Source organism: Maniola hyperantus, chromosome 21, assembly GCF_902806685.2.
Source record: "Maniola hyperantus chromosome 21, iAphHyp1.2, whole genome shotgun sequence".
NCBI lineage: Eukaryota > Metazoa > Arthropoda > Insecta > Lepidoptera > Nymphalidae > Maniola > Maniola hyperantus.
This window is the reverse complement of record NC_048556.1, coordinates 664139-690487: the sequence shown is the minus strand read 5'-3', so window position 1 is coordinate 690487 and position 26349 is coordinate 664139. Positions and strand designations below refer to the sequence as shown.

The 26349-nt window shown below is 38.1% G+C and overlaps 3 protein-coding genes across 7 annotated transcripts in view; all 3 read right to left on the bottom strand.

Annotated features, from left to right (window-relative positions):
* Positions 1–5224, bottom strand: part of unc79 (UNC-79 domain-containing protein) — a 56633-nt gene extending 51409 nt beyond the window's left edge. The window contains exons 1-3 of the mRNA XM_069505936.1: positions 4970–5224; positions 4062–4162; positions 108–227 (exon numbers count right to left, since the gene is read on the bottom strand). Coding sequence (XP_069362037.1) covers positions 108–227; positions 4062–4122 — 181 coding nt within the window. The 5' untranslated portion in view covers positions 4123–4162; positions 4970–5224. The remainder of the gene's footprint in view (positions 1–107; positions 228–4061; positions 4163–4969) is intronic.
* A 341-nt stretch (positions 5225–5565) lies between these two features.
* Positions 5566–8786, bottom strand: wtrw (water witch). Its single transcript, XM_034980117.2, has one exon. It carries the CDS (start codon positions 8752–8754, stop codon positions 5839–5841), a length of 2916 nt encoding a protein of 971 aa, XP_034836008.1. The 5' UTR covers positions 8755–8786; the 3' UTR covers positions 5566–5838.
* A 5771-nt stretch (positions 8787–14557) lies between these two features.
* smash (smallish) overlaps positions 14558–26349 on the bottom strand; it is a 224825-nt gene continuing 213033 nt past the window's right edge. For 4 of the 5 annotated variants that reach the window (XM_034980114.2, XM_034980115.2, XM_069505873.1 and 1 more), the window contains 8 exons: positions 25896–26063; positions 23283–23336; positions 21820–22283; positions 21277–21397; positions 20565–20684; positions 19863–19963; positions 19547–19674; positions 14558–18773 (listed from right to left, as the gene is read on the bottom strand). In XM_034980114.2, coding sequence (XP_034836005.1) covers positions 18586–18773; positions 19547–19674; positions 19863–19963; positions 20565–20684; positions 21277–21397; positions 21820–22283; positions 23283–23336; positions 25896–26063 — 1344 coding nt within the window. In that variant the 3' untranslated portion in view covers positions 14558–18585. The remainder of the gene's footprint in view (positions 18774–19546; positions 19675–19862; positions 19964–20564; positions 20685–21276; positions 21398–21819; positions 22284–23282; positions 23337–25895; positions 26064–26349) is intronic. The other variant, XM_069505874.1, reaches the window with a different exon arrangement.

Below are 26349 nucleotides of genomic sequence, written 5' to 3'. Positions count from 1 at the left end.
ACTTTTAATCCCGGAAAAGCAAAGAGTTCAAACGGGATTATTACAAAACCTAATTCCACGCGGTCAAAATCGCGGGAATCAGCAAGTACGAAATAAAAGTTACTTACTCAGTAGAGTCTGTGAGAAGTATTTGACGGTGTTGGCGATGTCAATGCCAGAAGGCAGCGGCTGGATGTTGTGCATCAGCCGCAGCTGGCAGTCGTATAGGCTCCGGATCTTCGCCGTGACTGTAAAATGACTCATCAGTGCCTGCCTTATGGACAAGACATATACTCACAGTTCATCAGTCACTCATAGTTCTTGATACACTGGTTAGCACGAATCTAGACCCTGAGAGCGGTTTCAGACTAGCGTTTATACGCGCGTATGAGCTGGTTTTGGAAGCGCATGTAGGCGCGTGTAGGCGCGCCATTTGGCACACGCTCTACTCGTACGAGCGTTGACGCGCTTCTAAGCTCGTATAAGCGCGAGCCGCGAGAGACACCTCCGCCTCCTCGAGCGAACACGTCGAAATATGCCTGTATACGCGATTCCGGTTTTTTGAAGCGCGTAATGTAGCGCGCAAACAAACTTTGTTCTACTGAATGTGCTATTGAAGAGCGCGCGATCATGCGATGAGTTCATATTGTATTTCATCGCACGATGAAATTGCATCGCATCATCGCACGAGCGGTGATAACAGGACGGCGCCCTAGTCCCAGCAAAAGTGGAAGTTACTTTCATAGCAATATTGTCAGTGAATCAAGAACCATGGTTTCATGTTGTGCAAACCGAAAAACTAATGACTAAGAAATAAATAACACCGAAAAGTTTTTAGTAAAGCTCCATTAGACTCTAAGGCCGGTCATACACGGACTGCTCGAGCGGTTAGCCAGTGATCAACATACACGGACCGCTCTTAGAGTCAGAGTCAACAGCTTGAAGCTGCCATCGAGCAGTTAGCTTAACTGCTCGATGGCAGCTTCAAGCAATTTCAATGCGGGCGAGAAGCGTGCGCGACGTGGAATGAGGAGCGCGGGCGGAGGTAACTGCGCGAGAGCGGTCGACAGCTCGAGCAGTCGACCTGGCGACTGCTTGACCGCCCAACCGTCCGAAGCAGTTGCAACTGCTTGAGCGGTTCGTGTATGTACGTACGTAGAAGTCTGTAGTTCAACACGCAGTCGCAGCTTGAAGCAGTCCATCCTGACTGCTTCAAGCTGTCCGTGTATGGTTGGTCTAAGATCTAGTTTTTTGCAACTAAAGGGTTTCTAACATCGATGTTTCTAAGGTTTCCATGTGCTATGGGTAAGTTAAAGGCTGCTATATGCTACGTGGTGCTACAGGTTGTTATATGGGTGCTTATAGTTCTCTTAAAGTAGGCATTATTATATAGACAGATGTTTTGAATATTTTTTATAAGTAAAATGATAGTACCTCGCCTTCTCATCTAGTAAGTGTAAAAATCTTTACATGCATACTTACTACTTATACACATGCCAGTTTAATTTTTGGGTAAATACCTACTTTAAATATATAGATATGAATAATTAATAGGAAAATAAAGAAGGAAACGGCCATACACAAAACAAAAGCTACAGGAAAAAAACTTTAGGTGTGTCCCAATGCTGAGGCCACATAGGTAGATAGATCAGAATAGTTCAATAGAATTTAATTAAGCATATTTGCTATCAAAGCTAAACTTCAGAAATATCCTAGTTAGGTATTAGATATATTCGAATATGCTGGAGGTATATTTGGAAACAAAAATTACCTACCAATATAATCAACTAATCACTTACCATCTTGTAGAGTGTAGACACTAAAATTTCCAAGTCAGTCATTTTTTTTTTATAAAGTTGCATTAAAAATTGAACCTTATTAGTTTGTGTTAAAGAACAAATTTTAAAAGCTAATAACTTACGGCAGAAAATATTTTTTTGACTAAACAACCACTATGTCGCAGGGCATTTTTTAACTAAACAACCGGTTGTGGTTTTCTAGACAGAAGACACTTCCTATTTTTTTTTCATAAATAAAATGTAGCAAGAACTGCAGCTCTACCTAAGTCCATAATTGTTTAAAAAAAATATATCAAAAAATTCCAGAAGTATTAATTATCCTGTAAAATAAACCTAATAGACTCTAGATTCTAGAAGTTACCATTACTTTTGCTGCATTGTTTCAGTGCAACATCAAGGAAGGTCACAATAAGGTCAACATCAAGGGTCATCAAACATCGAGCACACCGGGTTAACACCAAACACCCAGGGTCACACCAGGTCAACACCAAGACACCAACATTACCTCGGGATCAACAGCGTGCAGTAACCAGACGCAGTAACAGGGTTACAACCAACTAACAAGAATTTAGGATTGCCATCTTACGTTGAACATAATTAGTTATTTTATTAGGAGTATGTAACCTTTTACCTAATTCAAAGTAAACTTGGTATTTAAAACAGGCAATAACTAAAATTTTGTATAAAATATAACCATTCTATAAAAAAACTAGTCAAATGCACAGAGGGTTCCGTACCTACCTTGAAGAGGATACATAGGTAGGTATATAGTACGCGACAGGTCAAAATGGCAATCGGGGAGGGAACATCCCGCACACCTGCACAGACCCCACGCTAACTCGGTGCGCGAGAGCGCGGGTGTGCTGGACGTCCCCCCGCCTCATACCCGAATTGCCATCTCGGCCTGTCGCCTACTTAAGTACTATACAAATTAACGATTTTACAATTTTTTTCCTTTACATGTGCTTTGAGATCTTGCTTCTCGCCAAATTTCATGATTTCTAGGCCAAACGGAAGTAGGTATTTACTCTATTTTAGATTTGGTTGCGAGAGCAGCATACAATATATGGCCATATTTTTTTGTCTGTTTTGACCTACGATAGAAACTTGTTTTTTTATAGCTTCAAGGGACTATTTAAATAGGTAGGTATTTTAATCATCATCATCATCATCATCATCATCATCATCAACCGATAGACGTCCACTGCTGGACATAGGTCTCTTGTAGGGACTTCCATACGCCACGGTCTTACACCGCCGGAATCCAGCGGCTTCCTGCGACTCGTCTGATGTCGTCCGTCCACCTAGTGTGGGGTCTTCCCACCCAGTGGGGGTTGGGAGGTATTTTAACATATTAATATTAATTTCAACTTGACACCTCCACACTTTTCTGAAAAAAGACTTTTTAACAGATGGACAGACAGCAAAGTGATTCTATAACCTATAAGGGATTTTTTCCTATTGAGGTACGGAACCCTAAAAATTATGACAGTCAAGGGTATTATAGCTAGAGATGCTTAGGCTTAGTTGGTTAATTTAATAAAGCTATTTTATTAACAAGTCTATTTAGCGATAAAGTTAGTTGCTCTGTTTAAAAATTATATTTAGATTGGTGCAATATATATAATGCTCAGTTAGCATTAAAATGTTAAATATTTTATCATAGAAGCGACAGAATTTCAACAATCAGTATTCAGTACAGATGCTGTAGAAACTTTGAAACTGTAAAATATTTGGAAGAAGTCAGAAGGTCTCAGAAACTATAGATGGCAATACTATAACTTTGTAGACATGAAAAGGCTAGAAGACTCAAGACATCTAGCCTTAAGAGGCCAAGCATAGCGTGGAGTCAGGTAGGGTTGCCACCCATAAAACTTTCAATAGGTAGTTTATGTGTTAATGATTTTATTACTTTATTTTACAAAATGTTCCTTTACTAAATTATGTTTTCCTTTATTAATGCAAAAATATAAATCCTCAATTTCAAACTTAACTATCTATCTATAATTTTCCTTAAACAGGTAGGTACATTTATTTTTTTCAGTTAATTACAAACTTACTTAGATAGAAACCTACTTTTCATTTCCATGACTTGAAATTTTGAATGCCAAATTACATTTTTTTCTTAATTAGTCTGTTAGTGATCAATGAAGCTGCTCATAATGGAGGTTAACTGCACTGAAATTTTCTCCTGAAACCTATGGGGCAAAGGTGGCAACCCTAAAATTAGGGCTGGAACTGTGCAAACAGTCACAAAAAACCCGCCTGTGGCCACCAGCTCACCTTTTAGGTTCAGCGGCTCCGAAACAAGCTGCATGTTATCACACGTCTGCGCGGCCTGCATTGGGTACACACTAAAAGCTTATGAGGTCTCCTGGGAACCTCTGAAAAAGAAATGCGTTAATGGACATGCATGCGGCCGCTTTTTGACCCCACGTGTGCTAGGACATGTATTTACTTCAGTTGGTTTTTTTTGAAGTGAAAACTTTTGTTGAGATGGTTTAAAAAACTTCAAAGTTGCATCACTGACATGCTAATGTTATACTACCTATGTCAACAGCTATAAGCGTATTGCGTGTATCTTATGTGCGTTTTGATATTACCATAATTAATTTGAAAATCTAAAAAAAACCACTGGGATTTCAAAGTTAAGTTTTCACTTGTTGGTAATCCCTCACTGACCGCCAATTTTTTTTAGCATAGTTAAACACAGCTCCTATTCAGTCAATTATTTTATTTCACAGTAACGCTTATCCTTTTTTCTATATTGTATTTCCATTTCTGAGGGTTGGCATCCCTATACTAAGTAATCACATTGTAACTGAAGGAATATTTTTGTGATAATTTATTATGTCACCTCTAACACAGAAATTTGATATTTCTCAAAAATTAAGGCTTTATGAATTAAATATTGTTTACTTCGGTAGGTATTATTCTTTTAACTGTAGTTTACACAATAGCACATTATCAAAATATACAAGTAAAGGAGATATTTTGTTTAGTTTCAATTAAGCCTTTTCAATCTTTAATATAAGAAATTTATATTATAACAAAATAAACAAACATAAAAGGGAACATCACTTGCCTAGCAGCCGTTGTTCCAATTTCGCACCTAGCTCACGCGGGGTCAAACTAGCGGCAAAGCCTAAAGCGGCGTCCTAACTCTTATCAGTTATCATGAACACACTCACAGGCCGCTGCCCGCGTCCCCATGTTTATCAGTTGGATCTTAAAACTGCCCTGCATTTGAGTGACACTCGCGAAGTGGAAGGAAACGCTTAATCAATACACGATACACCAATTTAAGCATAGATCCGGGCGAAAGAGATGAGTCCTTAATCTCGATTTGCTATTCTCTTCATCTCTTCTGGCTATCGATTGCCACAAGATCGCAAACTCAAGTTTTTCTACTTTGTTTTCATTTGAGCTTACCGCGCAACTCGAATTTCGAACTCTGTGACAAGTGACAGCTCTGTGACAGGAAGTTTGACGTTTGTCAGAAGAAGTAGCCATATTATAAAACTGCGTTGATTTAAAATTCTAAAAACCAATGATAATAGTTAAGTTAGTGTATACAATACATGTATAATAATAATGTATAATACGTTGTTTTAAGAATACAAAGTCCGGTAAATAAGTGATTATTTAATTGCCCAATTCCTTATTTTGCTGTTATTAATTAAATTATCTTCTCTTGATAAGCGATTAATTATAAACTCATAATTTATTATATTTTTAACTACATAGGTAATATTATATTATGACGCTTATGGAGTAAAATAAAATATCATTTACTGAAAAATATATTTAATATCATGATAAATTACTTAGGTATATCACAAAATCACACTATCAGCTATCTTATACGATCACAGCTCATCGCCCTCCATCTAAAGTACAATTTAACTCTCAACATTCTAACTACCGAAATATTATCACTTTACTGTCAAAAATTTCGCAACCATAATGCTCTTTTAAACGAGTAAAATATACGACAGGCGCTCGCTTCAGTTTGTTGACTTGTGCTGCTGGCATTGAAAGTAAATGGCCCATTATATCATCAACGGTTATCCATCGCTCCTGCCAGGGCTTGCTGTATCACGAGCTGTTGGGCATTTATCAGCTTTTTTAGCTCTTTCACTTCCTGTGTCAACTGACGAACATTCTCCGATGTCTCATCTAATTTTGATTGAAGGTTTCCTATCCCTGACGAATAGCCATACTCCCGGTACCCTGAGTCATTGTTATTTTCGTACTTTTTGAAACAGGAATACGCACCAGTGGTTGAACCGTTTGAAGATATTGTGTGCCCGTACTGCTTTCTCATCTTAGCGATATCATAAGCTGCCATCATTATATCTCTTGGTAAGCGTTTCTCACTAGGATTCAACGGTTTTACACTTAAGACAACTCTATACGCCTGCGGAGAAACTAGGGCAGATGAATGCAGTATTTTCAGCAGGCATTTCGGCAGATACCCATTAAACAATGCCAGTTCCATGTAAGAAATCAGTTTAGTTTGTCGAACGAGTTTAGAAAGACCGGCTGTTTTTCTCAGTCCTTGGATATCGTGAACGGCTATACCGACGAGCAAATTCATGAGTACCACAGTAACAAACATGAGAAATAGAACGTAAGTTATCTGGGCAGAAAACTCGAGCAACACCGGCGGATCATTACCATCTGGCTCGTTAAGAAGCAAATCCAAGTTCAGTTCACCTATCATCATAGTTAGCACAGTTATGAATCCCATAAATGGATTAGCGAAAGAGGATGAGTCGGGAAATATCACGCAGAAACTAATCGTAAATCCGATCAGTATACACGAATAAGCCATCAAAAGCTTCGCAAACTCCTTTTGCACTTTCTGGTACATCGCAACGTAGGTCCCAAATACTGGCAACTGGCCAATCATCATCATCAAATTGGTCCATCCTGCAAGAACTGCAAATGCTCCTACATGATTCTGCCACGTGTATGTGATATTCGTGTAAATGTATGATATCAAGAATACACTGATTATTACAAACCACTCAATGATGTTTTCAGATTGCATCAAATACTGTTTCACAGTAGAGTAACCAGCTATACCATAAACTTTCCTGAATATTTCAAAAATAGTAATGCCCGCGAGAACCCACCATTGCATTTCTATCACGAACGGGTTCTTTCTCAGTAAATCTCCAAGTATAGATTGCTTTTGACACAGCTCTTGCTCTTGAATCGTCTCTTCCATGTCTTTACTTCCATTATAGCAGTTATGTGCGAGTGCAGTTAATACGTATAAAGTGAGACAAAGAACAAAAATGAAGCTTAGAAATAATCGTGCAACATAGTATTTGCGAATTTTCTCCCATTTAATATACAAGAACGCAGAACAGAGCGGATGTAGCAATACTTCCTTCTGTCCTTCATCGACAAATGTGTTCAGATAGCTTATTTCCCGCGGGTAACAGTGCTGGAGAATGCTGCGGAAGTCAAGTTCAAGTTCGACTTCTCGGTTGCTAGATTGCGAGTGGTGTAATGTGATAGCGCAGTCCAACTTCCTTGTTATCATCGCTAGGGACGCAGGAGTCTTACGAGCGATTACATTAAGCGCCGAGTTTCCTTTTTTAGATCGAGTCGTTACATCGGCGCCATGATAAATTAATGTCTCCACGCACGCAGATAGTCCGTCGAGTGCAGCCAAGTGCAATGGCGTGAAGCCGTATTCATCTTTTTGATTGACATTCGCTCCCCAGCTTATTAAGGTCTCAATGATGTCACAAGCGCTATCAGATTTTCCAATTGCAGCGTGAAGTGGTGTTCTTTTATCGAAATCCATAGAATTAGGTTCTGCGTTTCCTTTCCTTAGCAAGGATTCCACACATTCTAAACTTGCTGATCTCGCTGCTAGATGTAGAGCAGTGAAACCTCGATGATTTTTCAAAGTAGAGTCAGCGCCTTTTGTCAGGAGTAAATCCACGCATTCCACGAATCCACCATCGGCTGCAAGATGCAATGCAGTGGATTCTCGGTCACCTACTCTAGTTCTGACGTTGGGATCAGCTCCAGGTGTTTCGAGAAGAATTGCGAGACATTGAATCATTCCCAAATCAGCGGCAAGGTGAACAGCATTAGTGCCGCCGGGCTCTATCTGGTTGACGTCAACACCGTGCGAAATAAATAACTTGAGACATTCGACAGAATTAGCACGCACGGCGCAATGTAGGAGACCACCTTCACAGTTAACGTATTTGACAGCCGTGTGAACAGAAGCTCCTCGATTGATCAGTAAGTTAGCTACTTCCACAGAATTCCCGAATGCAGCGCAGTGGAGAGGTGCAAAGCATCTTGGCATATAATTGGGGTCCGCTCCGCATGATAGCAAATAATTGGCACACTCCGTCGAGCCACTAAACGCGGCCGCATGTAATGGGGATAGGCCGAGCGCGTCGAAATATAAAGGATCTGCGCCCGCCTCGATGAGCGGCGATAAAAATTGACCAAGCTTGAGAAAGGATACCCAAAATAGGCAGACATTTCTCTCGGCCTCGGACGTCGCTGCGAACGTATTCACTGCGGTTTCTATTGTTATGACGCCGGATTCCAATTCATCGAGAAGTCTCAGTCTGCCACCGACCGCTCGCATTTGCTCGTAAGCGCTCTGACGTAGCGAATCGGAGCAGATATGCGCAGTTAGGTCAAGCGGGGGTTCCTCGAAGCTGTCGTACATGTTGGGGGCGCTTTCGGCGGGGGGCGACGAGCCGGCGAGCACATACTCGAGCTGACCCATAGAGGGATAGGCCCGCTCGAGGGATTCTTCGTCGAGCGGGGCGGTTTGCGCTCGAGCCGGTGAGCTGAGGACGCGGGCCACGCGTGGCCTGCGGTCCATGGTCTGTGGTAGCGGTCTAGGGGTGTCATCGGGGTCGTCGGGGCGCGGTGTGCGGCGCGAGCGGAACCAGCGCCGCGTGAGCAGGCTGCGCGTTGTGGGCATGCGGACGGCCGGCGCGGGACTGAGCGGGACTGCCTGCCTGCTATTGTTCGTCAATTGCGCTAATGTGGATGAATCGCGCGCACCTTTGTCATAAAAGCCCGTTTACACTGTTCTAAAACATTTTTTATTCCAAATTAATTTTGAATGTACAAGCTCTTTCAGTCATCAACTGTCAAGTTATCTTTCTTGATTCATAGGTTCATAATTACTAATATGGTTTGATGAATATAACCAAATATAACTTTGCCTAGAACTTATTATACTCGTAAGTCGTAAGTCCTAAAATATCGAGAGACGCAACCTCTAGGTAGGTAGGTACTTACTTACGTACTAAGTCTTTTATTTTTTACTTGTAGGAGTCTCACTAAGTAAAAAAGAAAACAACCAAAATATACTTACATATATACAATGCCTATTGACAGTCATCATGATTATGATCAACCCATCGCTAGCCCAATATTCCTCTACAGGTTACATTGTCTCTGGAATGAGGAGGGGTTAAGCCATAGTCCGCCACGCTGATAAACTGTGGATTTGCAGACTTCACACTACCTTTGAGAACATTATGGAGAACTGTCAGGCATGCCGGTTTCCTCGCGATGTTTTTCTTCACCGTTAAAGGAAGTGATATTTAATTATCTGCTTAAAACGCATAATATACCAAAAGGAACATAGCTACGAAAAGTGCGTGCCCAGGATTCAACTTCCGACATCCCGAATTGGAGGCGGAAGTCTTAGCCTTGTCACGATATATACCTACAACGGCTATCATGGCAGTTTTAACAGTAAAAAAAGGGAACTAATATTTTTTACGGTTTGTGTATAGGGTCTCTAAGAGCGATCAAATGCTATTAACAATGGCCGGTCCAGCTCGCATCGTCTCTTTTTGCAATTATTTACTAACATTTTTGTCGTCACTCCAATATTACTTCAATGTACCGTTTACTTCATTACGTAAGTATTTACTGAATGATATTTAGTTCGGCGTCGTTATTCACCATGCAATATTCAAATTAACTGTCGTTATACTGCATTATGTGACGTGTAATTTAACACTTCTTATATCACGCCTTCAAAGACGTCCCAAAATTCAATTTCGCATTTTTCACATTTGATGTCATGACGTCCTGTATAATTCAAAATTAATTAAGTACTTACCTACTGGCAACATTTGCAATCAAATTTTTTTTTAAAAAGTGATTGCATTGGTGTGTGCAATTTGAATTTTGAATTTACCAACGGAAAATTCCACAAAACATTTACAACGAAATCAAGTAGGATATTAGCCATTCAGTACAATTCATAGGGATTTAATTTCTTAACGAAGGCGTAATTATGCAAAAAGTAGTTAGTAGTTACCCAATTAAGAATCGTGCGTCACTTTTCATGGGAACTATAAAACAATTGAATTAGGTATATTATACTAAATCCTGCTTACTACTCAATACTGTTATTTCCATAAACGTTTATGCTTCAGTGCTGCATCTCGCTTAATAATGATGCAGTCTATTGTCCAAGGTGGAGCAATCATCATCTATGATCTTCCTACTTCAAATACACCTATTGGCTAAAACTAAGTATAAGTTCCGCACATTGCTAATGCGCGTGGGCGCCATTTTAGTGACGTCAGCACTAGACTGAAGTTTCGAGCTGATGGTATATTTTTATTTCGGCTGACGTCAAAATGACGTCATTTCGATGTTAATGAGACAATGTTGCAGCGCAATAGCAATTTGCGGGACTTATACTACAGCATCGAAGTATGTAGGTATTAGAGTAGGTATAGGTAAGTCTAGTGCGCGACAGGTTAAGATGGCAACCGGGGTGGGGATGCCCCGCACACCCGCACAGCCCCGCGCTAACCCGGTGCGGGCAACCGAGGCTGACGTGCGGGTGTGCGGACGTCCCCCCACCTCATACCCTGATTGCCATCTCAACCTGTCGCAGACTACAAGTATACTTATGTAATTATCAATAACCGAACTGTACCTCATGGCCCACTGCTGAACACGAGTCTCCTCACAGAATGAGAAGTATTTAAGCCATAGTCCACCATGCTGGTCAAGTACGCGGATTAGCAAACTTCACATTCCTACCTACCACGCCGAGAATATTAGATATGGAGAATGCTCAGGGATGCAGGTTTCCCCATACTTAATGTTTTCCTTCACCGTTCAGCCATGGCTAGTTACCACCCTGGCGGCAAAACCGTGCTGCCGAGCGATTTAGCGTTCCGGTACGATGATGTATAGAAACCGATCAGGGGTATGACTTAATTGAGCCGGCTTCCATCTTGGACTGCATTATTAGTCATCACTTACCATCAGGTGAGATCGCAGTCAAGCGCTAACTTGTGTGGAATAAAAATGCCAGCAATTTGGTTATCCGTCAATATCATGTACCGAATAGTCTCTAGTATCGTGGGAAACAAACAAGGGAGCAGAAAAACACAACAATGAAATAATTCTGTACATTAATAATTATTGCTAAGTCACAACGATTTAGGTAGTTTAGCAGACTGAACAACCAAATAGGTATCTAGTATCTATACTTCTATAGGTACCTATAGTCCGCGATAGGTCGAGATGGCAATCTGGGTGGGGATGCTCCGCACACCCGCACAAAAACGGAACGGAACCTACGAAACTCTAAAAATAAACTCTCCTGTGTTTATTGTAACTTCTCAGAAAAGGGTGCGTTTAAAGCCCTGTAGTTTTAGTTTTAGTGACTTCGTCCGCGTGGAATTAGGTATTTGAAAATCCCGTGGAAACTCTTTGATTTTCCGGGATAAAAAGTAGTTAGCCTATGTCACTCTCTAGGTCTTTATCTATACCATTAAATAAAATATCACGTCAATCTGTTGCACGCGTGCGACGTGATTGAAGGACAAACCAACAAACAAACACACTTTCGCATTTATAAGGTACTAAGGTACTGATAGTGATATTTCATTTTTTAAACGCACATACGTGACTCTGAAAAGTTAGAGAGAGCGAGTTTTGTGCCCTGGATCGAAATCCGGACCTCCCGATTCTTTGTGCCTCATTCCCAGTTATTATCCCTATTACGTCACTTCTGACTGACATACATTTAAGTGCCCGATTTGAAAAGTGAAATAATTTTGAAATCCAATGGGTCAAATCCAAAATCCAACTAGATAGCATTAGAACCTACGACCTTTCGGTTTACAGTCCAGCTCCTAAACCCTCGAGCTATTAAGGTCAAATTGCCATACAATTAGGTACACCAGCCACATTTCAGGAAAACCTTTGTTAGGTACTTTTGTATGATCACAATGTTCGGTCACAGTAGTTAGGTATTTTCCATGATCGGGCACAAACAATTATCCGAGGAAGGCAAGGTCGTGGCGATCCCATGGACTCATGTCATGACAATGGGGGCGAAGTCCATGTCTGGTAGATTGTAACTAAATATGAAAAGCCTGAATTCGAAATGGTTGGGGTGTACCTACCTAGCAGAATTAGGACTATACGTACAATAATAATTTAGAGTCTCAATAGCTCAACAGGTAAAGTAGTGGACTGAAAACTGAAAGGTCGAAGGTTCAAGCCCCGCCCGTTGCACTATTGTCGTAGCTACTCCTAGCACAAGCTTGATGCTTAGTTGGAGAGGCAAGGGGAATATTAGTCATTAAACATGGCTAATATTCTTTAAAAAAAATCCATATATATTCCTATTCAAGTGGTGATGCCTAGTATTCGGTCGGGGGTTCAATCTGGGGCAGGCACCTCTAATAATTTTCTAAGTCACGTGCGTTTAATTTTAAAGCAATTAAATAACAATTTCTTTAACAGGGAAGGAAAACATTGCGAGAAAACCTGCATGCCTGGGATTCTCCATAACGTTCTTAAAAGTATATGAAGTCTGCCAATCCTCACTGGGTCAGAGTGGCAGACTATGGCCTAATCTTCTCATTCTGTAAGGAGACCTATGCCCAGTAGTGGACGCCGATGGGATGATGATGATTATGACTCTAAGGCTGAGCTATGGAAGCTAGGTTTATTTTTTATCAGACACAAGTTGCCATTATTAGCTCACCTGGTGGTAAGTGATGAATGATGATGCAGTCTAAGATGAGAGCGGGCTAACCTGGAAGGGGTATCGCAGTTTTTATTAAACCCATACCCCTTGGTTCCTACACGGCATCGTACCGAAACGCTAAATCGCTTGGCGGCACGACTTTGCCGGCAGGGTGGTAACTAGCCACGGTCGAAGCCTCCCACCAAACCAGACCATAGATATAAAATTCCATGTTTCCCCTGCTGAGTATTGAACCCGGCACCTCCCACTGATAAGACCACAACGCTCACCACTGCGCCATGGAGGACGTCCACAGGCTAAAATGATGATGATGATGATGGTGGTCCTCGGTGGTGGCTGAGCTATGGAGGCTAGGTATAGGACGCGACAGGTCGACATGACAATCGGAGTGGAGAGTCCCGCACAGCCCCCGGGATAGCCTGGGTGACGTGCGGGTGTGCGGGCCTTCTCCCCCCCATGCACCGATTGCAGTGGCGTGCAGCTCATAGAAGCATAAACGCACTGCTTACCCTCATTGTAAGAAATCAATGCTTACTTTTTCATTATAACCTGCCGTAAAACAAGTTCATACCTAAATGCATACCCTTGCTTGAACTCCTGTGCACGCCACTGCCCGATTGGCATGTCGACCTGTCGCGATCTATACGTAAATCCTAGTTGTTATCGTAACCTTACGCTCGGTATAAGGTCAATACTCAATTCCTGCTAAAGATAAGTTGAAGCTGATGCCGCGAGTCGGCAGAAATACGGAATAGCAGCTAATGATGACAATTGTGCACTTCCGCGTCTGCATCGGTAAGTAGCTATGCGATTATGCCCACTTCTTTTTTAATCAGCCCGTCAATAATTCAGCTCTCCAGAACTGGAATATCTAGATCTATAGATACCTACCTATTTACTTATAATAAAAATGTATTTGGAAGATTTCTGTAGTAAACACTTGCTACGCTTGCAATATGTGCGTGACTCAACAGGAAAATAAAATTCCTCTTGAGTCCCAGTGTGACTTAAGAGGATTTTTTCCGTTGAGTCTTATAGTGAGATGTATAGTGATGATTCTGACTTAAAACGAGACAAGAGCTATACACTTCCTGGATCTAGGTGCATCTTTGGATGCCTAGTCTAGGTCTAGGAAGTGTTTCATGTCGCGATATTTATATGTACAAATATGAATTAACAGCTTTTATTTATATAACAGTTTTTAACCTATTTTGTATTAAATTTGTATAACGCGAACTCACCATCCTCACATAAACTTCAACAGTTTCTAGAGGATGGCGAACTTGTATATTTTAAATGTATCATTGAAATTTACGTGATCAATAAAAAAAAAAACCTCACATAAATCTGTCTCATTTTAACTCAATCTTAAGTCTGAGCAAAGTCAAAGTGCGCTCTAAAGATCTCAGCCCCAGTGTTACTCACGGGAGTGTGACTCAACGGGTACAACCCCTAGATGGGAACTAATCTTGAATTGTGGCACTGCGGAGTACGAATTAGCATAGGTAGGTACCTAAAGTAATTCGTCAAGATAGGTATGTAGTCAGTTCAGTCTTTATTACTGAAAATAAAGACTGTGTGTGTGTATATATATAAGGTACAGACCAACGTACAGCTCAAACTAGATGGTTATGACGTGGACACGGACGGATTTTGAAAATTCAATAGAGGTTTGAAATTTGTGCTTTCCACTCGGACAAGTCGCGGGCATAAGCTAGTTAGTTCAAAATAAAAGATTGAGTAAGTTCGTAATATTTTATTGATATACGTTGTAGTTACTCACATATACAATGTACAGGGTTGATCGAAATCAGTATAATTACAATATAGACGATATTTGGGGCATCACTATACTATCAATAAATATTAAACCAATTCTGTACACAAATTAACTGACTTCAAAGAACAAGGCATATTTTTTTCAATTTAGTAATCATAATTATACGCACAAAACGTATGTATTTTAGAACATAAAATTGATATTTCCTGCATTAGGAGGTGTTGACACAATCTCTTAACTTTCTGTGCAAGTACACAAGAAAAATCACCTACAATTTACCAGGCTGTATGATCTACGACCTTTGCCTTTCCCGAGGAAGATGCATAATTATTGAACAACTACGTTTGGTACAAGGATTGAATCGAAATGCTTGTAAAGAAAGACTGATAAGAAAGTTATTGTTTTGTGTACAGTTGGCATTATTATCAAATTATAAGTATTTAACACAATGCTATTTTAATTGTGACTATAAATAAAGAAAATTAGTATTGACAGTGTAGTCTTACCCTTATATTTTGTATAACTGTATAATTTGTGCCGAAAAATTAAGTAGAAGTAATTTAAGATGATAAAATACTCGCTTTTGTGTTTGAACAAGAAACGAAAAGGATTAACGAAATTCTGTAGGATTTTTTGGCACAAATTATACAAAAATACTAAGTTAAAATGATGCAATACAAAACGACAATAATATACAATAATAAAAACAATAACCATTTTTTGAATTAAATGTTCAAATATTAACCCTAAAATACTCTATTAAAGCTAAATTAACACACTCTAGGATATAAATTAAAATTATTTACAAAATTATACAAGCTCCCCCATACTGTATTTTAAATACACTTTCTTTAAGCTGAATCCAGGCTATGTAACATTTTTATCAAGTTATATAACACTTGTAATATTACTGCATAGCATTATAACATAGGTCGTATTTCTTAGGCACATTTATATCGCAACTCGCTCGTAACTGCAAGCTAGAGTCTGTATGCACTTAAGTAACACAAAGTTACGTTATATAATAAAATGTCTACGAACACATTTGAACTAAATGTAACATGTTATATAACACAAAAATATTACAGAATACAGACTCATTTTTACAATATATAATAATATTTTATTAATATATAAATCATAATCACATCAGTGTTAAGTAAATCATCGATTAAAAATAGTTCAACACGTTATGGCATGGCACAAAATAAGTGGAAACGAAAACGTGTACTATTAATTATTTAATAGAAAACAAAAATTATTGCGATTATTGCTTCTTCTAATCGATAAATCGGTGAAAATAATACTAAATCAAATAGCCTAAATATGTAAACGTCGAAGTTATTAATTCTCTGAAGAATTGACATATTAGGTTAGATCGTCCAAGTATTATTATTACAATGAACAAAACCGATGTTCTGAAACAACTGAGAATTATAATCGATTTCTTATTACGTCATGCGAACTGAAAATCGTTTTTTTAAAATATCAGTTGTTCTTAAACGTGTTTCGTAAAAAAACTTGTTATTATAAAGTATGAAGTTTTAACGTTAAACTAAAATATTAGTAAAGTCTTTGTATATTAAAATCAAAACCTATTATATGATTTGGTTTTAACTTTTTATCTTTTGAATTAAAACCAAAAAATACCATTCATAAGTGTAGACTTCGTATTTTAATTAATAATTTTTATATTTACTAAGTATATTTTTATGAAAAATATTATTTTTATACAACGAAAATTAGTACTTATTTTTTATTGTAAAGGTAGTTAATAATTAGAAAAATCACAATGAAATTAAACATAACAATCGTTCAAAAATCGTACATAAAAGTCAAGAATCTTTCATTACTATTCGAGTAAAAAAAAAACATGACTTTTTAAGAGAAAAAAAAACAACTTTTCCAAAGTTTTGATCCACATCCTTAAAATAATTAATATAATTTTTTACCAAACTTTAAAAAACTAAAAGGTATGACTCTAAAAGTGGCGTAAGTTATGAGATTTCCGATTTAAATGAAAGCCATGTTATTTTTTATTCAGGCAACAGAAAAAAAAACACAATTAAAAACCGAAAATCGTCAAAAACATCTTCAACAATACGGGTGTAATAAAAAAAACATTTTTATAATGCACAAGTTATTAGACCACATTGACAAATTAAAACTATCAAGTCCCCATTTTCTTTTAACTGTACACAATATAACTTATACTATTTATTAATTTTGTCAAGTTTAGTTTAGTTTTTAAAGTTACTAAAAAAACCTGCCAAGTGCGAGTCAAACTCACGCACCGAGGGGGTTCCGTACTGAGGTATTTTTTTCGACATTTTGCACGATAAATTTTTTATGCAAAAACTATTATGCATAAAAAATCTGTTTTAGAATGTACAGGTAAAGCCATTTCATATGATACCCCATTTGATATAGTTATCTCACATTGAAAATTGAAAATACTATATTATTTGTTCATGCTTTTTAATAATGTAACCAAAAATTCACGGTTTTTAGATTTTTCGCCGAATGTCTGTTATAAGACCTACCTATCTGCCAAATTTCATGATTCTAGGTCAACGGGAAGTACCCTATAGGTTTTCTTGACAGACAGACAACAAAGTGCTTCTATATACGGAACTCTAAAAAACTATTTTTATTGTACAAGAGTTAATAACTCTTGTGACTACATTGACAAAATTAAAATCTACTATCAAGTCTCCCATTTTCTTTTTACTTACGCAAAAAAAGGCTTATAATATTTATTCTTGTCAAAAGTTTAGTTTTAATTTTTGAAGTTCCTAAAAAAAACTTTTAAGCTTTTTGGATTAACATTTTGGGTAAATGAATAACAGAGATGAGGGTATGAGGGTAGTAAAGGAGTGGAGTGTGGGTGTGTAAATGAAAGGTGCGCGTGCAATCAGGCTCAGAGCGAGCTGAGTCCAGAGACGTGGTGGTGCGAGCGCGCGCGCATACAAACGCGTGACGTCATCACGCGACAATGCGCGCGCGCTTCTAAGGAGGGATTGGTCTTTCAGGGGATAAGGTTTTGAGATTAATGTCCACTTGTTGGATAGAAGTGTTACTTCGAGGAAGTCCATGATATACAAGGAATAACAAAGCTTAATTTGCTATAATCCAGAAAATATGATTTGGCTAACTGTTGACCAGCTGTTGGCCAATTCAATTCTTAAAAGCCTCAATAGCTCAACCGGTAAAGGAGTGGACTGAAAACCGAAAGGTCGCCGGTTCAAACCCCACCCGTTGCACTATTGTCGTACCTACTCCTAGCACAAGCCTGACGCTTAGTTGGAGAGGAAAGGAGAGTATTAGTCATTTAACAAGGCTAATATTCTTTAAAAAAAAAAAAAAAAAAAGAAAAAAAAAAAGAATTCATACAACTCTTCATTAATTTAACAGAGGTACATATAAAAAGTTAATTTATGTGTCACAATTATTGCAAAATTTCCAAACTTAGAGGCAACTTCGTTTACAAATTCGTGAGTCACTTTAGCTCCAAAATTATTTTTGAAAACCCTTGTTCACTCAGGTTTTTTTAAAAGTTCTTGTGATTCTTAACACGTGTTACAGTTTTTAAAATTTCGTGGGTTAGGTCACTATAATACTAAAGACCTCTACTTTTGCAAGTGTCGGCCTGATATCCATAAGTGTTAATAAAGTTCACATTACTCATGCAGTATGATAGCATGTCATTATAAGGTTATGTGCATACGCAGCTGCACCCTAAGGTCGTGTTCACACGTACTCCGAGTACTCGGAGACGTCATCAGAAGAGTGACAGTAATGGCAATGCAGGCGTCTCGCTCGCGCGCGTACGTTACACTTTTAGATCCGGTACATACAGAGTTGTACCTCACTATAATGCCGTGTTCGCCCGCAGTTGCATTATAAGATCAAGTAAACTTGATATAAATATGTGTTAACACAAAACCGCACTGTATTGGCGTGTACACACGTAGCTGGTAAGGCCGTGTTCACACGCAGCTGTACTTGGAGCCGTCGTCGGAGGAGTAGCAGTGGTGGCAGTGCAAACGGCGCGCGCGCACGCGCACGTCGGCACCAGCGCGCCCGTCGCCCAGCGCGCAGCCGCACACGGCGCACGTGAAGCACCACACGTGGTAGCACAGCGAGAGAGACTCGATGATCATGGCGGCGCCGCGACCTGGGGAAAAAACAGATAAGAAATCTATAAATGCTGCCTTCATCATTTAACTGATTCTTTAAAACTAACAAAAAGCTACAGCTCATTTTGCTTGCGTCAATTTATTCTTTCATAGTACTAAATGCATTGATTTTCAAGTCTAAGAAAAAATTATCGCTAGACAAACTGACTTTCATCTGACATTCATGCCGCTAATACGCCTCCTTATTGCTTTATATATATTATACTTTATCTTACTTATTTTTAACTTGTACATATGACATTGTCGCAATCTATCCAATATGGTGGGTTCTAAACCTCAAACCAAATCCCCTGAAAGATGAAAGAATTTTTTTCACTCCAGAACACTATACATCTGGTATTACTGTAAGAAAAGTGGGCACTACAATCAGAACTGTCATGGTTTTATTCAGCTGCCGGTAGAACGTTAATGAACCAAAAGCTTAATTTGCTATAATCCGCTGAAACAGGTCGAATCTGTATGGTGCTGCATGTTGCACCATACAGATTCGACCTGTTTCAGCGGATTATAGCAAGTTAAGCTTTTGGTTCATTGTGTATCATGGACTTCCGCAAAGTAACGACTGCTTCTATACAATAGGTAGAACGTCAGTCCTTTGTAAAGAATAAAATTTGTTTTAACTGTCTTGTTCCAAGTCACAGCGTATATGATGTCTTATGCAGAAAAGCTGCTGATTTTGCTGAAGGAGACACCACTTTCTCCTACATCAAAGAAAATAAGAAGAGAAGGAGATGGTAGAAGAAACATTTACCTAGTTCTTCTCCACAGTGTGAGCACTTTCGCCGTCCGCTCACACTCAGCATCTTGTCTTCTCTAGGCTCCGCGCTGCGCGGCACATCTCGCGCTAGCTCCGGCCTTAGTGGACGTCTCTCTGGAGTTCTAGATAAATAATAAAATCTATATACATATATAAAAGAAAAAAGCTTTCTGTCAAATTTCATGATTTTAGGTCAGTGGGAAGTACACTTTAGGTTTCTTGACAGATACAGAGAGACAGACAAAAAAGTAATCCTATAAGGGTCCGTTTTTTTTTTGAAGTACGGAACTCTCAAAAATGAGGATCTTACGTGTTGTTGAGTTGATGCGCTCGGAGCGGCATGTCGCGGGAGTACCGCGGCACCACTCGTGCGGGACTGCGTTGTTCCTGCAACCGACGCTGTTCCGCTTCCTGCCAATCACATGCCAAGTTGATAAGTATAGTCCCTTCCAAACTGTCAGCTTTTGCTAACTTCCCATATTGCTGTACGTCCCGCAAAGGCCAAGCACGATGCACGATGCAAAAAGACCGTGAATAGGCTAGACGTACAGCGATAATTATTTATTATTAATTGTTTGCTGGATGTGCACGACGAATTTTGCATCCGGCGAGCGCCTTCACCACCGCCCGTGTCGTGCAGATAGACAGTGAATAGCGCGGACGTACGTGAGAGTCGTCCTGCGTCGTGCATGCTTGATCGTGAATAGACTTCTATTAGGCGTCTATAGGTATCTATCTAGGAAAAACGCGAATAGCATGGAAAAACTGTTGATCACTGGCAAGATCGGAGGAAAGAGACCCCGCGGACAAAACCCGAGACGTTTTGGTCCGACCAGATACGAGAAGCGGGCGACACACCCTTCTGCAATGCCTTCCGTACGACCTCCAACTGGGAAACATGGCGCAACATCGTTAAGAAGGTTTTATCACGAGGGAGACACGATCCTCAAAATTGAGGGACCGACGCGAGAAGAAGAAGATAGGTGGTGGTCTATGGGCATAGCATACCTACCTGTATGAGCCAATGCTGGTTGTAGTTGAAGTTGGCCGGCTTCGGGCGCGGCGGCTGCTGGCGCGTCTGCAACCACTCCGTGTTTGAGATCAGTTTAGGAGTCGGCGCCGCGCTTAGAGCCTGGAAATATGAATATCAATTTTGGAAATATCGTTGCCAACCGGTAAACTTCCACATGCTGGACATAGGGACTTTCACACGCCGCGGTCTTGCAATGCCTAGATTTAGCGACTACTTGCGACTCGTTTGATGTCTTCTGTCCAACTAGTAATGGATCTGTCAACGCTGCGCTTTCTTTTGAGAGGTCGCCATTCTAGCAACTTGGGACCCAACGTCTTTCGGTTTTTCGAACTATGTACATTTTAACTTTAGCTTCCCACCCCTTTGAGCTATGTCGGTAACTCTGGTTCTCCTACGGATCCTCCTTCATTTCTGATTTGATCATGTAGAAAAACTCTGCGCTATCTTTCTCCAACGCCCGCTGCGATTCTGAGCTTTTAAGAACGCTCAGAATCATAAGTGATGAGGCCCATAGTTAGTAGCCCTCGTCAATTTTTATGACCGCTCTGAACCTTCTCTTCAACCGACCAATGACCGAGCTCAAACTTTCGCAAGTGGCAACGTTCAGAGCGGCCCTAAAATTGGCGAGGTCGGTAGAAACTTTGCAGCGAGAAATACGACGGAGAGAAAGAGAGAGAGACAGAGAACTTACCTGCAAAGTATGCCTGGTCATATGTTGGTACTGCCCATTTACGTTGGCAGATTTCTGTCGCAGTTGAGCGGAGGTTCGCTCCACGTTCGCATACTCTACTGCAGACGGCACTCTACTGCTCCTACAAAATGTTAGTTTTTTTATAATCATTATCAACCTATAGACGTCCACTGCTGGACATAGGACTTCCACAAGTCACGATTTGTGCCGCCTCTATCCAGCGGCTCCATGCGACTGGTTTGATGTCGTCTATCCACCTAGTCTTTTTTTATAATACACGCATATAATGCGTCACATACTCTGAATTTAATTTTGTTAATTCAATTTTGTTGTCTAATATCTACCTTTGTTTTGATGATCAAATCTCAATTTAGCGGTAACTTTACATTAACCGCCTAATGTACAACTGGCCCTAAGAATTATGCTCATGGGGAAATTTTAGTATGGGTTTCATGTTGACCACTTTCTTAAAAGTTAAAAGATTTTTTTGAACAGAGATAAAATCATACTTACTATAAAATTAAACAGCAAAATTTTACCAACCTCATAGTAATCTCCCTTTCGATGGAATCCCGACTCCTAGGCTTCGGAGGCAGTATGGGCTGAGGAGGTCTCGTCACATTAGGAACAGGTCTCCTCACGTCGGCGTACTTCATCTTATCGTCAAACAAAACCTTCCTACTTTCTTCCACACCAAAATGACTTTGTATATGTGCCTCAGAGACGAAAGGCTTTCTCTTCATGTTCTCATCCATTGGAACAGTTTTAGGGATGACTGGTGGGGGGATATAGTTCTCGCTTACTAATAAATTTGGCATTGAATGTCTGTAGTTATGATTGGTGGGTTTATTTCGTGGAACTATAGGTTTTTCTGGTACTCCAGCGGTTGAAATGTCCTGGACGGATTTCTGGATGATTCTATTCTGGTCTCTCAAAAGGTTTTCTCGTTGTCTTCGCAGCTCTTCTTGTTCTAATTGCAGGAGTTCCCGCTCGAAACGCAGGACTTCCTATTGTTAAGTTTGTTTTAGGATTATTTAAGTTTTGATGACGTTATTTAAGAGTCAACTCCATTATCTCTGCGAGTTTTGTAACAAATGACAATTTGTGTAATTTCAAGTTGTCTCATCTACTAATTTACTAAAAATCATATTTCGAAAGCTAGGAATGACGTAATTGTTTAGTTCGCAATCGATAATGGATTTAACTTTCTATTAGTTAAATAGGCACTTTTAGTTACAAATTGTTATAGTGAAAAGATTAAGCATGCGTGCAATTTTAAAATTTACGGGCAATCAATTTTCGGTTTGCATTTTTTCTTAATTAACAATATTTATATTATGCTATTGTTACTAACTATAGCTAAGCTAAATAATAAAGCTAGCCTTAGATACGGAAATAAAATATTTTCTTTCGCTACCTCTCTCAGAAATGCTTGGTCTACCTATACAAGCGAGATCAAAATCTAGAATATTGATAGCGAGCAACAGAGATAGTGCATACATTTGAGATCTCGCTCGCCATTTTAGCTCCAAGTGTCAACTGTCATTTTAAAATACGATTTTAGTCCTTAATTTAAAGTGGACCGTACTTTTGACATGACAGTTGACACAGAGCAAATATGGCGAGTGAGTTCATTTTGCTCTACTCATTTCTAGCTATTAAAAGTACGACAGTGTTGTTAATAATAAAATGTACATAATTTCTAAACTAATGGACCTGTCTAAATCTAGTGCCATCCGTTTCCGCAAGGAGCATTGTGAAAGGGATAGCAATACATTTAGACCCATTAGACCTTTCATTTTAATTTAGAGATTGTGTACAGCAGAATGAGCCACATTTTCTCATTAGGTAAACTAATGTAAACCGAAAATCATAATTTACAGTAAAAAGTATTTGTAATTTAGTGTAAAGTTATTAGTAATTTAGTGTAAAGTTATTTGTAATTAAGTGTAAAGTTATTTGTAATTAAGTGTAAAGTTATTTGTAATCGAGTGTAAAACAATCACCTTGGTGTGAGCATCGTCAAAGTGCCCGTCAGGCCAATCCTCGTTAGTGCGAGCCTGCAATGTAGCCGCGGCCATCTTTGTTTAATGTTATTTACACACACACACAAATGGCTGATGAAGTTTTTGGAACTACTACATAATATTTTTATATCTATTTAAAAACTATTTTTCGCATTCAAATATTGCACATTGTTATAAAATGTTTTAGAATTCAACGTACTTTTGGAATCATTTACAAGAATACATTTTATAATATACTTGTGTATTTAATTACAAGTTAAGATTTTTGTATTCATTGATATTTTTTGTTTCCTTTCTGTTACAAATTATTTCTCTCATAATAATAATGTAGGTATATGTTTTTGTAAATTCCTTATAATTTACAAAAATCATTTTTTCGTATTTATTACAAATAAAGATCAATTTATTGTTAAATAAACTTAAGATTCATGTAGTAGTTCCTAAAACTATTTTCATTAATTAATGAGGAAATAATAAAAAACATTAGAAAAAACAAAAATGAATGATTAATTAAATGTTCTATTTAAATAATTATACATAGTTAGATAGTTGAAAAACAAACAAAAATTATTTTAATAAGTATCACATCAATTTTGAATTTATCAAGAAATATCTTTAACCGTAAATACATGCAAAGTGCACTGCAAAAAGCTTTCTACACAAGGTGGCGCCGTGCAAATAAAAGGCAAAATATATATTTAGATAAATATATTTTATTGATGCAAGAAGAATAAATACTTGTACATAACAACAATATTGATAACTAAACAAATCTACTTTTGTTCTATTTAAAAAAAACAGCTAATTTTTGAACATTGTTAAGTCATGGAGAGATAAATAAGGAAGAGATTTTTTACATTACAAGCATTAGAAAGCATATTTTAAGTTATAGCAGCCTTACGCTAAACGCTCATGTCAGATTTTCGGTCTACAATCCAATAAAGACAAAAATAAATCATTATAATATATTCGTTGTTCTTGTCTTAATTTTTAATAATTTTTTTATTGTCTTTTCATCATACATCTACCATTTGGTGTAAAAAAATGGCGGTTCTATAAAGATTTTATGAGAAATCAGTTAAGTAATTTTACCATTTTACAAAATTATTTCTTGAAAATATTTTTTCTGACCTTATTAAAATGTGACATGTGTGTTGTTTATTGTTTACCAAAACCGAAAAGTTAAAATAATTCGGAAAACAGGCTTAGTAGAGCTCACAATCTCTTGAAAAAGTAAAAGAGATTTGAGTCTTTTGTTATGGTCAAAATAGTGACAATTCGTCGACAAAATGAAGTTTTACACTGATAATGTAAAAAAAATCCTTCGTGTTGTAACGACTAGGAAAACTAGAAATATTATATTTTAATTCAATATATTGTTAATATACTATTCTCAATCGATGTTCTAGGACTGAGACTTATGTTATTAGTTATTATTTGTAGAGATACATCAAATTTTTTTTCAATAAATATGGCTTTACCATTGTAAGTTTGGACGCATAATAAAGCCGCAATTGCATCTGTAAGTTTTACTCACGTAAGTAACTTGCGACTTTACTAATGTAAACACATACATTAGTTTATAAGATTAGTTTGTAAGAACATATACATTAGTTTTGTTGCAAATTAATTATGTAAGAAACTTACGTGAGTAAAACTAACAGGTGTAATTGCGGCCTAACGTCGTTTCGACATCACAGATAGAGTACCAACTAGACAAATTGCCCTGTTTGTGTCGCCTGTTCCTGTTTTATAACGCGTAAAATTTAACTCCTCACGCGCCATTTTACCTTTTTGTGTCAAAATTCATGTCAAAAGTACGATTTTAGTCCTTATGTTATAGATGAACCGTACTTTTCACATGACAGTTGACCCGTAGAGTTAAAATAGCACGTGAGGAGTCATTTTGTACGGATTATATATAGGTGTGTATAGCATCGCGATTAGACAAAGTTTTACAAGAAAAAATATCAATCACTAAATCCCGTTTTCCTTCACAGAGTTAAGAGGTTTATGAATTTTGAGAAGTGATATCCCATAACCAGACTTAATTTATACACCATAACCAAAGTTACTCAAGCATTAATATTAATACATATTTTTTTATAACTTTTACGTTTATATAACAAAATAACATTACTGAAAAAATTCAACAGCTGAATGTTACTTACTTATTTTTTCTAAAGTTTTGTTACCTACTTTTATAATAGTAAAAAAATATTTAAAATACACATCAAAGAAAACTAGGTAGGTACTTAAATATACATATTTCGATTAAGTAGGTAACCTTATAATTTATTAAAAACTACATATTTCATTACTTAAATAAATAATGCAAAATCAATCAACTATAAGAAAATAGGTAGGTATCTCTTATTCAAATTACCTAAGTATTTTAACAATAACCTAAATACAAATAACAAAAATATACTTTCGTATCTAAATATAATATTTGTAATACATAACTAGTTGATTATAAATAGCAGACTATTAGATAATATTTAAAGCCCAAATTCTACAAACTACAAGACTTCTATTTATTAGAGCTACAGCTTAGCGTTTCGTTTTCAAATTTTAATTTTCCGACCTTACCTGTTGTTTCTGTATCTTCTTGTCCAAGTGGTCTATTTTGTTCTCGTGAGTTTCACCATTCTCGGTCAAGCTGCCGAGTTTGGTGGTGAGGTCTTTGGAAAATGATTCTTCTGTAGTTTTCCTTGCTGCTTCCTCCTCGTCTGATGTTACTGTCATTTGTGTGTAGGGCTGGAAAATATAAAAATCTTATGTCAGTAATTTCATAATAGACTTGAATAGTGTCAACTACATCAATGAGTGAAAGGAACCGACACACACACACATTTTTCATTGTGTTGTTGAAACGTGTAGGGTTCCGTGGTGAAATGTCTAGACTAAATATAAGCATTTTTGCCAAATTTGACAGCTTTTGCGTAACCAAGATGGCCGCTAAACGCTGTTAAAGTTCGAGCACCCCTACTGTAGAAACACTTTGTTTGGGTAAAACATACCATAATATAACGCGTGCAGTGCA